This window comes from Cebus imitator, unplaced genomic scaffold (assembly GCF_001604975.1).
Source record: "Cebus imitator isolate Cc_AM_T3 unplaced genomic scaffold, Cebus_imitator-1.0 Scaffold262, whole genome shotgun sequence".
NCBI classification, from domain to species: domain Eukaryota; kingdom Metazoa; phylum Chordata; class Mammalia; order Primates; family Cebidae; genus Cebus; species Cebus imitator.
The window spans coordinates 1,270,448-1,285,712 of NW_016107577.1; the positions used below are offsets into that span (position 1 = coordinate 1,270,448).

Consider the following 15,265-nt stretch of genomic DNA (forward strand, 5'->3'; position numbering starts at 1 on the left):
CTGACAATGCTATAAGCATACAAAGTCAATGCCAATAGTTAGGAAACTACTACAGATTATATTGACACTAACAATATCAACAAATGCTTTAATACCTTTATTACTACCTCATCAAACAATCAACATATCATTATTGAGCATCTATTATACACAAAGATGGCACATAGGTGATACCAAAAAAAAGTCAACTTCTTTCTCCTAAGTCAGGGCCCCCACCCCACCCCTTCCTGAGGCTGCACAACAGGAGGTAGCGGCAGGCAAGTGAGCCTAACAGTCTGAGGTCCCTGATGCCAAAAAGGTTGGAGATTGCTGTCCTAAGGGACTTCTTTAATTTGAAAAATACTAAAAAGGCAAGCTGGGAATTCATAAGGTAGTAAAAGCTACTAAGTGTGATTATAAAATATTGAAATTGATGTCTTTAAGCAAAACCACTAGGACTAGAATTTTCAAACAAGTGCTATCCTTCAAAGCAGGCTGTAAGCTTCTTTGCTGTCACTTGCTCATGGTTATCTCTGAACTTCCCTTCAACAAGCTGCTTCAAGAGCCCACTTTCCAGTCATGCCAGAAAACCAGTCTCCTCCCTTCTGTCAGCTAATTCTCCAGAATTAGCTCTAGGAGACTTGAGACTGTTTTTAAAAATCAAATGCAACCTTAAAGGATGAACATCTACCACAGCTGAGGATATTCAGATCAATGTACTACTGGCTCTGGAGGACGTTTCTAAAGAAATGAGCTCAACATGTTTTGAATCACCCCTGCAGTATGAGTCAGAGCTCCCAAGGTCATCACCTGGAAGAGCAACATTCATTTTATATTATCAGTTCTGATACAAGGCAAGATGTAGTTCAAAGTATTTCTCGAGTCACAGTTTACGTAAAAAATAAGTGTTCTGAGGTTGAAGTAGGTAGAGTTCAGTAAGGATCATAGGGTTGCTTCATGAGAAGGGAGAGTGGGTGTCTACCTCATCCATGAGAATGTAAGTTTCATGAGAACTGGGACATTACCTGTCTTATTCCATGGTGTATCCTCAAGTGCCTAAAACAGGACTTGGCACATGATAATACATTTAAAATACATTTGTTGACTGATTGAATAAAGAAGTTAAAACTTGAACTATGAATAAAGATGAACAGGACATACTGATGGCAGGAACCAAGGCAAGAACGTATGTATTTTAAACTTATATGGTAAGACAGGGTCAGACTGTGGGGTGCCTTAAAAGCCAGACTAAAGCTGAGACAATAGAGAGTAAAGTTTCTAAGGAACAAGCTGAAAAGTGGCATTCTTTTTTTCTGTTGCTTAATTATTTGTTTATTTATTTATTTATTATACTTTAAGTTCTGGGGTACATGTGCAGATCGTGCAGGTTTGTTACATAGGTATACACGTGCCATGGTGGTGGTTTGTTGCATCCATCACCCCGTCATCTATATTATGTATTTCTCCTAATGCTATCCCTCCCCATGTCCCCACCCCCTACTATTCCTCCCCTAGACTCCCATCCCCCAGGCCCCAGTGTGTGATGTTCACCTCCCTGTGTCCTTATGTTCTCATTGTTCAACACGAAAAGTGGCATTCTTTAAACACTAATCAAGTTGAATGATGTAAGGAGGATTAAATTGAGAAACGTAAAGCAGGAAGGCCTGTCACTGAAGTACTCCACGAGTGGGCAATAACAATTTGAAGATGCAGTGGCAAGAGGAAGGAAAGACTTCTTAGGCCAGCCAAATAGAGTTGGAAATACTAGAAATCCTCTTGGCACAAAAGATATTAATAAAAAAGAAATACTGCTGAGTCAGTAACCAAGATGATAATGGGCCTAGAGATACTAAGGAAAGACAGAGGTTATCATCTACATAAATAGTTGCCGGTCAACATTTGCCATTTTAATGCTTGTTTTGTTCTCCTTAACAGATCATTCCTTCCATCTGGTGGCAGGTGCTTGAATTGCAGGCCAAAATTCGAAAGAGGCAAAGTAAGCCTCTGGAATAGGTTCAGATTACTAGGCAGATCTGTATGACAAATCTTCAAGGGATCTCCTACTAGGTGGAGGTCAAGAGAGAATAACCCTTTATTTCCATGAACTGCTGGGTACAAGGTGCAACAGACCCTAACTGTGACACAGGAAAAGTCATGGATTTGGATTAAATGAGTCTATGGTGGAACATCTAGCTCTGTCACTTCCAGGCTAGAAAGCCAAAGGCAAGTTATATCATCTTTCTGAGCTCTATTTTCCATGTATCTTAAATGGAGATAATACTACTTGCTTCATAGGATGTTTGTGAGGATTACATTTTTTAAAAAGTGATTTTGTGAACTCACAAAATACCTTACACATATTGGGTTACCATCGTCATTATCATCATCTTCCCCCTCCCACAGTGTTTGGCCTGGCTACCAAAGGATACTGGCTGGCAGGGTCTTAGAAAATCTGTGAAACTGGGTTCACAGTTTCATAAATATATATTTTCATTAATATAAAGTTAGTAAGAAAGACCCAGGCTTGACTATAGACAACTGACATGCAAAATCAGTTGCTGAGCATTAGCTCTTGTAAAATATAGAGTATGAAATTCAAATATCATAACTACTTGAATCATATACTAAATTCCATAGGATTTGAGTAGTTGGAACATACACTTAATACTATACCTACAAACTAGAATATAAGAAATTTGGTAAATTCTATTCCCTGGGAGACAATAACAGGTATGCAGACTCACTCTAATGTATACTCTAATGCTTGGTGATAAAACGAAACCAAGGTATTGCTGAGGAAACTACTTCAGTGTCCAATATTGGGGATTTGTGATGTTGCACAATCATGTTTTGAAGAATATTAAATTGGGTGAGAAAAATGTTCACAATATAAATTAAATGAAAAAGGCAAGTGCAAAGCAAGATGTATTACACCAATATGTACAAGGTCTCTTTTGGGAATGATAGAAAAGTTTTATAATTAGACAGTGATGATGGTTGCACATTGTAAGTCACTGAATTATACACTTTAAAATGGTGAAATTTAGGCCAAGCACGGTAGCTGAAGCCTGTAATCCCAGCACTTTGAGAGGCCGAAGGGGGCAGATCACTTGAGGTCAGGAGTTCGAGACTAGCCTGGCCAACATGGTGAAACCCTGTCTCTACTAAAAATACAAAAATTAGCCATGCATGGTGACATGTGCTTGTAATCCCAGCTACTTGGGAGGCGGAGGCATAAGAATCGTTTGAACCCAGGAGGCGGAGGCTACAGTGAGCTCAGATTGCACCACTGCACTCCAGCCTGGGCAACAGAGCGAGACTCTGTCTTTAAGAAAAAAAAAGGTAAATTTTGTTAAATTATATCTCAAAAAAAATTTTTTAACCCTTATGTAGTGTATAGTGTATAAAAGTATAAAAATAGTATGTACACACATTAATTTGTATAGACAAAAGACCAGAAGGTCACATATCAAAATGTTACCACTGGTTCTCTTGGTTGGCATGTTTATAGACAATTACAAATGACTGCAAAAATTTCATTTTAGAAATTTTTTTTTTTTTTTTGTAGAGACAAGGACTCATTATATTGCCCAGGCTGGTCTCGAAATCCTGATCTCAAGTGATCCTCCTGCCTTGACCACCCAAAGCACTAGGATTATAGGAATGAGCCATTACCAGGCCAAAATGTTGTATTTTTTTGATTGGTGTGATGGTTACATGGATGTATACATTTGGCAAAACTCATGAAACTGTACACTTTTGATGAATACACTGTGTTGTATTTAATTTATACTTCAATAAAGAGGGCTTTAAAATTCCTATAGAATATTTTACATCAAAAGGAATTGCTGGTTTCTGATTCATTCAACAGACCACCTCTGCTTTGTTGACTACAAATTTCACTATGACATAGCAAAAGCAGCATGAAAAAAGGAACAAAACCATGACCAAGCTGAGCCAATGCTGGATTTAAGCAAAATTAAATTACATATATTTTATCACATACCTTATAGAAGAAGTACTGTACAAGGTGTGCTATTCTCACATAATATAGATGTCCATGAGCCAACAGCAGTTTCTTTAAGTGTTTAAACTTCGGAACAGAATAATCGCTATTCCTAGCTGCTTGGCGACCTTCTTTGCCTTTAATTCCTAAAAGAGAGTATCTCTATACAGTGAGCATTTTCTAGAATAAATGACTCCCAGATTTATTTTCATAGTTTCAACTTGGTTAAATGTCATAGTTCTATTTTATCATTTAGTTTCCCCTTTTTAAAAACCAAAGGGGTAATAACAGTGACACTGAGACTTACCAAATAATTTAACTAGGTTTAACTGGTAACTCCCTATTTGTAATACAACATATAATAATTAAATAGAATCATTATTTCAATCATTACAAGGCAAAAATTATATGAAGGAAAAAGATTCAACTTAAAAATGATTAAGTCACTCATTAAGTGCTTAATTGTGTATGATGCTAGACTAGGTGTTTTAAGGCAACTCAGAAACCTGGGGTTTGTGGTCTAGGAGCTCAATGATAAAACAGTGAAATTCTTTCATGAATGAGGGTTCTATTAGCTTGAGCAGCTTTAGGCCATTTCCATACTTGGATAACCAACGAGTAGAACTTTAGTTGCACACTAAATAGTACTACTTCCAAATGGAAAGAACAATTTGGGAATCCAAACTGCAGTACAATAATTCACAAGATATGAATTCCATATCTGGCCCCACCACCATGCCAAAACAAACTAGCTAACTAACTTGCTGAGGAGTTAGTTTTGTTGCCTAACAGCAACCTGAGAAGGGAAAAAATGGTACAGATGGTGGAAAAGCTGTTGCTGCATGTCAACATATAAATTCAACACCACAGCCCAAACTACCCATAAATACTGCCACATTGAAAAACAGCCAACCAGTTATCATTTCTCAGCTCCAAACAGTTGAGATCTCAAAAGATATAGTACAGCAACATAAGCAGGCCGTCTGGCCAGGAGCAGAAAATCAATAAAAATTTCATGCATGCTGTCAAAGTAAGAGCTAAACAGTCAATTGTGCTGCCACTAGCTTTGGGAAATTCACTTGACTTGGCTAGTTGAAAAATATCCTTTAACTTTGTAACACTGCTACATTTCTACCACAGGGTAGACCTTGGGATGGACATGTTGCATGATCAGATGAGGCCTTCATTTACTTAACAATTATCATTCCAAAATTCAAATTCAAGATGAGCAACCAAAACAGTCACTCTAGAATATAAGACCACACTACCTAAAAGCAATACTGGTACTTTTTACAGCTGCCATCTCATTAGATATATCTTACCTATTCCCACATGGGATTCCAAGATCATACTAACATCATTGGCACCATCACCTATCGACAGAGTTATTGGGCTGCCTTTTAAATTCTTCACCATTCTGACAATCTAAATATTAAATACAAAAGAGGTATAAAAACGGTCAAAGAAGAATGTAAGATTGGACTACTTTAGGGGTTTATGCCTCATTCACACTTGTAAATAGTGACCTTGCAAACAGAAAGGTAGTTTGTGCATATATAGTCATCCCTCAGTATCCTTGGAAGATTGGTTCCAGTACCCTTGTAGATACCAAAATCCTCCTGCATACTTTAAATTATCTCTAGGTTACTCTGAATACCTAACTACAATATAAATGTTATGTAAATAGCTGTCATACTGTATTGTTTTAAAATCTGTATTATTTTTATTGTTATATTGTTAATTGTTTTAGTTTTATACTAATGTTTTCAATCCACAGTTGTTTGGATCTGTGGATGCAGGACCCGTGGATACGGAGGGCCAACTGTAATATGTACAATAGTGTCAAATTCATAGAATGCAGAACACAGCCATTCAAACTGTAACACCAACACCAGTTTGTCCTAGTTCTGTACATACATGAACTATCAAAAAACTTGCCTCTCATGCATATTAGAGGTCAATACATTTCCTTCTTTTGTGATTGCATAATGTGTTATTTCAGATCCGATGTTGAATGTATGACAGAAGCCAGAAAGTTGATTTGGGGTAACATATATAGGGCCACCAGAACCAAGTGGAAAGTCAGAGAACAATGTTTTTGGTTACTTTCTACTCTCTCCTTGCTGCTGACACTCTCACCTTTTCTAGGAGCACATCAACCCTTATTCCCAGGAACCTACCTAATGTTAAATTCTTGCACCTATCTGGCTGCCAACTAAACTTTAATAAATCTCTCACTGCTCAATATGATCTGACCTCTCCTATGAGTAGCTATATTTTAAAAGATGTATACTAAAGGGGCTGACATTTGCAGAAAGATGCCCAAGATATGTGTACAAAGTCTGTCACTATTCCCTGAGCGTTTTTTCAGATCAAAGCCTGTCACTATTCCCTGAGTGTTCTTCAAGATGTATAAATGATACTGTGTAATTCAGTGCCATGTTCATGACAGGTACTGAAAAAAATGTTCATCCCTGGTACTAAAATACTTCTGTCTTGTGGTTCTCCAAAAACCTTCTGGCAGAGTTATTTGTCGGAAGTCTATTGAGTAATCAGCTGCCCTCCTTCCCTATGTTTTAGATAATCACTGTTAGATGTGGCAAGCCACAAAACCCCTTGGAATCTAGCAGCTTAAAAAAACTTTAAATAATTTAGTAGCTAAATAATGCTTTGCAAAAATACTGTCCTCACAATTGCTCTGACCAGTTAACATAAATAAAATCCATTTTCAACATAACTGGAGTGATTAAAAATAATTCATATGAGGCTAAGGCACCCTGCAGTTATTTCTTTAAACAGAATTCAATCAGGTTGTAGTTGTATTAAATGGTACAAAGAAACCCCACATCCAATTCCACTTAACACAAAAATGTTGTGACTGCAAAATGCCAGCTTTCCCCAATCCCTCCCCCTCAGGTTGGTTCCTCTTAAAAACTTTATAGAAGACTGTCAGAAATCACCTGTAAGTGAAAGAATAAAAGACAAAATTAAAGAACCCCAACTAAATTTGTTTGTAATAGGCTACAACAATGGTTAACTAAGTGCACATGTTATACTGTGTGCAGTAATGATTTGCACGTCAAGGAAAAAATACACAGCCAGGGAAGGTTTAGAGAAGGCAATAAAATTATCAAGAGTGACAGCTTCTGTATGAAAATATAGACTAAAAAGAGTAAAACTCATCCTTGTGGAAAGATAAAAGGGTATTCAATCATGTACCATAAAATAATGAAGGATTTAGATTGGTAAACATGGACTTTTTCACTTAGCCCTAGGTCAACTAGATTAAGACCTCTTCAATCTCTAGGATAGCTTCATGAAAAAAAAGTTACAAAATATTGTTTATTCATCAATTATAATAGCTTGCTTTATTTTATATACAGGAATGTGCTAAGAGCCAAAACAGAAAGTTTCATTAGACACCTTAAAAAGCATATAAATGAAGTAGTAAAGTTAGGTCATGAGTACAAGAATATTAGATAAACAGATTAACAATACAAGGTAACAAAACGTAGCATCTGTGCAGGGTTACGTGATACTGTCATCCACATAAGAAGGTCTAGGATGTCAGAGAAGGGAGAAGACATCACATGCCCAAGTGATCAGAAATTTTACAGAAGGAAGAGTGATTTGATCTAAATCACAAAATATTAGTTAAGACTCGCATAGATGAGAAAGAAAGGAGTATTTCAGAGAAAGGGATTAGCATATCCAAGAGCATACAGCCAGATAAATACAGTACCTGCTGAGAGAAGAGATCTGGCTTGCCCAGATCAATTGGAATTTTCATATGGGGGACATGGACAGAAATATCTGGAGCTAGTTCAACAGGGAGTGATATGAAAGTGGCAGCAGGGTGTAGGAAGAAGTGGAGGAAAGCAAGACTGTAGGCAAAGAGAGAAGTTAGGTGGCTAGTTCCAGAAGTTCAATGAGCTATTGAAAGCCCTGGCTCGGAAAGGTAATGAAAAGAAGGGAATAGATGGAAAAGACAATGTAATAAGAAATATACAACATTTAGTTACTAAGACCACCAACCACAATGGAAGAGTAAAGTATGTGGAAAGGCAACACAGGTTTCAAGGTTTTGAATCTAGAAATCTGGAAGTACACTGATGTCAGTCATAGAAAAAGAACATGCCAAGGAAAATGATGGTTGGACTCTAGAGAAGTCAGATTTGGGGTGATAATCCCACACCTAAGAATATGTGTTTGGCTGAAGAAGATGATTACCAAATATTTGGATTGGGGATAGTGACTTGAACATCACCTACGTGAACGTGACAGCTAAGTATGTAATATCCTGCAAGAAATGACTATACTGACAGAAATAAAACAAAATGAGGATTAAACCACAAGTGGTGGCATAATCAAGGTGGAAGAAGCAGCATGGGGTCAGGAATTCATATACCTCCCTGACAATGAAGCAGTCAGAACCCAGGTGAACAATTTGAGCAGCATACACTGAATGTAAGGGAAAAAAAAGAGGTTGCTTTTGCAGGCAAACCTCTGACTAAGGGGACAGATACTTTTGGATAGTGTGTTCTGGTTGGATCTGATTCCCGACCTGCGGCCAAGAGAGGTTTTCAAGATTGAAGAAAAGAAAGAAGAGCCTCTGATTGCAGTGGGGACTGAGAAATAGAAGGCAGACAGGAGAAATGCCCCATATACGATGGGTGTGTGTGTGTGTGTGTGTGTGTGTGTGTCTGTGTGTGTGTGTGTGTAAAATGCCCACATATGATGGGGATGTGTGTGTGTGTGTGTGTGCACACGCCTGTGCGCGCACGCACACATTACGTAAAGGAAAAGCCACAGACACGGCCATCCCCTTTAGAGCAACTGGTTAAAGAATCTGATAAAGCAAGACTAACACATATGAAAGAATATCCTATAGCACATATGGAAATGAAAAAGTATGTAATGGAGACTCTAAGTTTCCTCATACCAAGTGAATACAAAGAAGCAAGGTGAGTCAGATCAATTTGGACTGGAGGAGCTGGAAAAGATAGCATGTAGGAGGTGGCCCTTCAGCTAGGTTTCATTATGAGCAAAATTTTTGTTAGACCAGAAGAATTCAGAAAGAATGCCAGATGAGGAAATGATGTGACAAAAGTTTTCAAAGTTGCCCTGAGCATGACATATGGAAGACCACAGAGGAACAACCAACAGGAGTGGAGAATTTACGCCAGAGAAAGGAGTGATAGCGGACACAACGCACAAAATACGTAGAGACATGTTAAGGGACAACAATGGGGAGCCCCATGTACGACCTTCAGTCAACTGCCCTTCATCCTGAGAGACTATGAAACTACTGAAAGTGTCTGAAAAAGAATATATGATGGCAAGAGCTGTGTTTTAACAAGATTAATTTGGGAGTGTGGAGGGATTAAAAATGGATGTGTGAAAGCAAGGAGACTAGTGAGGAGACTAAATCAAATAGTCTATGTGTAAAGTCACAAGGGCTTGGACTAGTCGGGCAGTAAAAGGTTTTGAAATACGGCATCAAAATGAGAGCTATGACAAAAGCTAGGACCAATAGGACATGGTGTCTATATGTAGAGGGAAAGGAGAAGGATCAAAGGTAGTTTTGAGACATAGGGAACAAGAGAAAAATAACACTGGTAACAAGAGCAATATAAAAGAAAAACCAAACTGGTCTGAGGAAGAACATTTTAAGATCTGTGTTGGACACTAGAATTTTTGTGACAGTAGGGAATCCATATAGAGTTGTCTAGCAGACAAGTAGAAATAGGAGACTTAATGTCAAGAAAAAGTCAGGGCCACACATTTATCAATGGGAGTCAGAGAAATAGATATGCTTATCCAGTGAGAGACCATAAAGTTGAAAGTGGAGAAAAAACTTTGCCCTAGAAAAAACAGATAATTAGGGAGAAAATAGACAATGGGACAAAATAAAAAGCCACTAAGTTGACAAATAAAATGTCAGGACCACGGACCATCACAGAAACCATGAAAGGATAATTTTAAGGAGGATATAATTGATGATGTCAAGTGCTAAGGAGAAATGAGAAAGAGAATGGAAGACTACACAAGGGATGGGCCAGGTCTACCTGCGGGCAAGCCAATGGAGTAAGAATAGCAGAAAGAACACACAGAGCTAATGTCATAAGGGGTCTAGGAGCAGTGGCAACAAGCACAAAGCACTCATCAGAGAAAAAAGTCTGGAAGGTGAGGAATTGGGACAGCCAGACTGAGGGGACAGCAAGATACAGCATAAATTTAATTCGAAATGGGAAAAGACTTCTGAATCTGATTACAAAAAGAAAAAAGCCTGAGAGGAAGAAATTAGATGGTAATAATGGCCCTTTGAAGAAGAAATAATTTTTTTTAAAAAATAAACATTTGCACATATGTGTATAGAAATATCCAGAATGGAACGTTAACTAATGTTCACAGTTACCTGGGCTTTCTGTAATGGTGCCATCCGACAGCAGAGCACTGCAGTACACTTCATACATATTTGTAGGAAAATGCTTTTGTAATTGTTTGAACTAGAGTCTTGACTGGAATTTAGTATGAGTGACAATGTGGAGCCATCTATGATTAATCCATATTCCTGATGTTCTGTCCATGCTCTGAAAAAGAAAAACAATGCTATGTTTGGATCTATTATACATTTCTATTTAGGATCCAGATTTTATAAACCACAAAGGGGGCTGTTCCAGGTAAGAGGAGTCATCAGTCTGGTTCCTTGACCTTTGCACTCTAAAGAAGCAAGGGCCTCTAATAATGGCACAACAGTGACTTGCAATCCTACCTTTGAGACCCAAGTTGCACATATAGATGACTGTAAGTTCCAAAAGGTCAACTTGGTGAGGCCACATTTCCCAGTTATCTAACCAAACAAGCATCTAAGTGTTGCTATAAAGGTACTTTGTAGATGTGATAAAAGTCCACAAGCAGTTGATTTCAAGTAAGAGAGATCATCCTAGATAACTAGAGTGGGCCTGATTCAGTCACTTGAAAGGTTTTAAGAGAAGCGCTGAGACTTCCTAACGCAGTAGCCTTAGCTTCTTCCTGAGATTTTGCATTTCTGTCCAGTGACAATGGAGCTGCTATTCTATAGATGAAACTTTGAATAGTGAGGGCCTCATATACCTCATCACTCCTTTATTCTATATTCCTTCAGTGTATACTGCTAATACCATAATATTGTATACTTATCCATATTTTGCTGCATAATTTTATTCACTAAATAAAGAGATGTCAATGATTGTGTTCTCTTTCTTTGCTCCCCTACTCATATATTAATAGCTTACTTTTGGGGCTGAAAACAGCAACTCAATAACCAATGAAGAAATACTTGTGAACACCAACTATAAGCTCACTATATAGAGGAATACAAAGAATTACTGACTAACCTTTTTATGGAGAATAGAAAATCTCCTTACAGTGATGGAAGCATACATGAGAGAACATACCCAACCAAACAAGATATTCAATTTAATGCTCAGTTATTGAGACACATCCACACAGAAAATAGTGAATTCTCTGTGAAGTGTGGTATATAAAGTAGGACTTGAAAGACAAGGAGGAGGTCAAGTAATAGAATGTATGTTGGGGTGCACTGGAAAAGCACATTGAAAAGGTCACTTAAGGCCTTTGGTGTGGCCTGAATCTGTGGGTAATAGAGAACCACCAAAGGTTTCTGAGCAGAACTGTGATAGGGACAGTACTTCACTTAAAGATCATTCATCTGGCAGAGGGGCTTAAGGGATTTCATGCATGAGGTACTAGGCCTCTAATGCGGGGCACTAGTAGTGAAAATGGGAGTATGAATAAGGCTTGGGGACTGATTTGAAGGGGAAAGGGCAAAGGAGCAGAAGCCAGCAAAGGTGATGCTATGAGTCTGAACCCTGTGTAAGTAAGCAGAGAAAAGACTAAGCCCTACTCCACACAGATAACCAGGAAGATGGGTTGATCTGAGACAGTGATAGAATGCAAAGTTTTCCTTAAGCTCTGGCTTTTATAGAAGTCCCTTCGGGGCTGCTGAATGGTGCTACAGACTGAATTGTGTTCCCCCACAAATTCGTATGTTGAAGTCCTACCCCCAATGTGATTGTACTTGAAGATAGCACCTTTAGGGGGTGAGGCCCTCATAATGGGATTTTTGTCTGTTATAGGCTGAATTGCATTCTCCCAAGATTCCTCTGTTGAAGCTCTTAACTCCCAGTGTTGTGTTATTAGAAGGTAAGGGCCCTTGAGAGGTAACTGGCTGATGTGATTTGGCTATGTCCCCACCCAAATCTCAACTTTAATTGTACTCCCAGAATTCCCATGTGTTGTGGAAGGGACCCAGTGGGAGGTAACTGAATCATGGGGGCCAGTCTTTCCTGTGCTATTCTTGTGAGAGCTGAGTGATGTCTCATGAGATCTGATGGGTTTATCAGGGGTTTCCACTTTTGCTTCTTCATTTTTCTCTTGCCACTGCTACATAAGAAGTGCCTTTTGCATCCTGCCATGATTCTTAGGCCTCCCTAGCCATGTGAAACTGTAAGTCCAATTAAACCTCTTTTTCTTCCCAGTCTCAGGTATGTCTTTATCAGCAGCACGAAAACAGACTAATATAGTAAATTGGCACCAGTAGAGTGGGGCATTGCTGAAAAGATACTTGAAAATGTGGAAGTGACTTTGGAACTCAGTAAGAAAGAGGCAGAGGCTGGAAAAGTTTGGAAGGCTCAGAGAAGACAGGAAGATGTGGGAAAATTTGGAACCTCCTAGAGACTTGTTGAATGGCTTTGACAAAAATGCTGATAGTGATATGAACAGTAAGATTCAGGCTGAGGTGGTCTCAAAATGAGGAACTTGTTGGGAACTGGAGCAAAGGTGACTCGTTACGTTTCAGCAAAGAGACTGGCGGTGTTTTGCCCCTGCCCTAGAGATTCGTGGAACTTTGAACTTAAGAGAGATGATTTAGAGTATCTGGCGGAAGAAATTTCTAAGCAGCAAAGCATTCAAAAGGTGATTCAGGTGCTGTTAAAATCATTTTATTTTAAAAGGGAAACAAAAGCTCAGGAAAATTTGCAGCGTGACCACGTAAAAGAAAAGAAAAAACCCATTTTCTGAGAAGAAATTCATACCAGCTGCAGAAATATGCATAAGTAGCAAGGAGCCTAATGTTAATCCCCAAGACCATGGGGGAAATGTCTCCAGGCCATGTCAGAGACCTTCACAGCAGCCCCTCACATCACAGGCCTGGAGGCCCAGGATGAAAAAGTGGTTTCATGGGCCAGGTCTAGTGTCCCCATGCTGTGTGTAGCCTAGGGATTTGGTGCCCTGTGTCCAAGCTTTTCCGGCCATGGCTTAAAGGGGCCAACGAAGAGCTTGGGCCATGGCTTCAGAGGGTGGAAGCCCCAAGCCTTGGCAGCTTCCACATGGTGTTAAGTCTGTGGGTGCATAGTCAAGAACTGAGGCTTGGGAACCTCCACCTAAATTTCAGAAGATGTATGGAAATGCCTGGGTGCTCAGGGAAAAGTTTGCTGCAGGGATGGTGCCCTCATGGAAAATCTCTGCTCGGGCAGTGCAGAAGGGAGATGTGGGGACAGAGCCCTCACACAGAATCCCTACTGGGGCACTGACTAGTGGAGCTGTGAGAAGACGGCCAACATCCTCCAGACCCCAGAATGGTAGCTCCACTGATGGCTTGCACCACGCACCTGGAAAAGACACAGCCCCTCAATGCCAACCTGCAAAAGCATCCAGGAGGGAGGTTATACCCTGTAAGGCCACAGGGGCAGAGCTGCCCAAGACCATAGGAATCCACCTCATGCATCAGCATGACTTGGATGTGAGACACAGAGTCAAATTTTGGCTGGATTTCGGGCTTGCATGGGCCCTGTAAACCCTTTGTTTTGGCCAATTTCTCTCATTTGGAATGGCTGTATTTATGCAATACCTGTACACCATTCTATCTAGGAAGTAACTAGCTTGCTTTTGATTTTATACAAGCTCATAGGCAGAAAGGACTTGCCTTGTCTCAGATGAGATTTTAGACTGTGGACTTTTGGGTTAATGCTGAAATGAGTTAAGACTTTGGGGGACTGTTGGGAAGATATGATTGGTTTTGAAATGTGAGGACATGAGATTTGGAAGGACCAGGGGTGGAATAAAATGGTTTGGCTGTGTCCCCACCCAAATATCAATTTGAATTGTATCTCCAAGAATTCTCATGTGTTGTGGGAGGGATTCAGAAGGAGTTAATTGAATCATGGTGGCCGATCTTTTCCTGCACTATTCTCGTGACAGTGAATTAACTCTCACGAGATCTGATGGGTTTATCAGGGGTTTCTGCTTTGGCCTCTTCCTCATTTTTCTCTTGCTGCCACCATGTAAGCAGTGCCTTTTGCCTCCTGCCATGATTCTGAGACCTACCCAACCATGTGGAACTCTAAGTCCAATTTAACCTCTTTTTGTTCCCAGTTTCAGTATGTCTTTAACAGCAGTGTGAAAACAGACTAATACACTGACTTTAGATGAGTTAATGAAGGCGGGGCCTCCATGATGGGATTACTGCCCTTATAAGAGGAAGACACAGCCTGGGCGTGGTGGCTCATGCCTGTAATCCCAGCACTTTGGGAGGCTGAGGCAGGCAGATCACCTGAGGTCAGGAGATCGAGACCAGCCTGACCAACATGGAGAAACCCCGTCTCTACTAAAAATACAAAAAATTTAGCCAGGCGTGGTGGTGCATGCCTATAACTCTAGTTACTCAGGAGGCTGAAGCAGAAGAATTGCTTGAACCTGGTGGGCAGAGGTTGTGGTGAGCTGAAATCATGCACTCCAGCCTGGGCCACAAGAGTGAGACTTTGTTTCAAAATAAAAAAGAGGAAGAGACAACAGAGCTCTCTCTGCTATGTGAGGACACAGGAAAAGGGCAGCCATCTGCAAGTCAGAAGAGAGCCCTCACCAGAAACCAACCATGCTGACACTCCAGTAACAGAACTTTAGCCTCCAAAACTGTGAAAAATAAATTTCTGCTTTTTAATCTACCCAATCTATCGTATTTTGTTATGGCAGCCCAAGTAGACTAAGACAAAAGGAGAGGTAAAATACACATATTTTGGACTGTCTTTATTAGCACCACTTGGCTAATGGAAATGTTTCTCATAGGCAATTAATAAAAACCTATTTATTCTCACTGATGCCCAAGTACTAGAACAACAGCTGTTTTAAAATTGGCCATAGCCTCATGAATGTGGGCTATTCATTTTTAAAGTTTGTTTAAATATTAGAGATGAGTATACAGATATAGCATAGTTGTTA

The 15,265-nt window shown here is 39.6% G+C and overlaps 1 protein-coding gene across 9 annotated transcripts in view; it reads right to left on the reverse strand.

Annotated features, from left to right (window-relative positions):
* The window catches only part of ATP11C (ATPase phospholipid transporting 11C), a 225,106-nt gene that overhangs the window by 34,299 nt on the left and 175,542 nt on the right, over nt 1-15,265 (reverse strand). For all 9 annotated transcript variants that reach the window (XR_005195680.1, XM_037728320.1, XM_037728327.1 and 6 more), the window contains 3 exons: nt 10,404-10,578; nt 5,308-5,410; nt 3,986-4,131 (listed from right to left, as the gene is read on the reverse strand). Coding sequence is in view for 8 of the 9 variants with exons in the window: in XM_037728320.1 (XP_037584248.1) it covers nt 3,986-4,131; nt 5,308-5,410; nt 10,404-10,578 (424 nt within the window). In the remaining variant the exon portion in view is untranslated. The remainder of the gene's footprint in view (nt 1-3,985; nt 4,132-5,307; nt 5,411-10,403; nt 10,579-15,265) is intronic.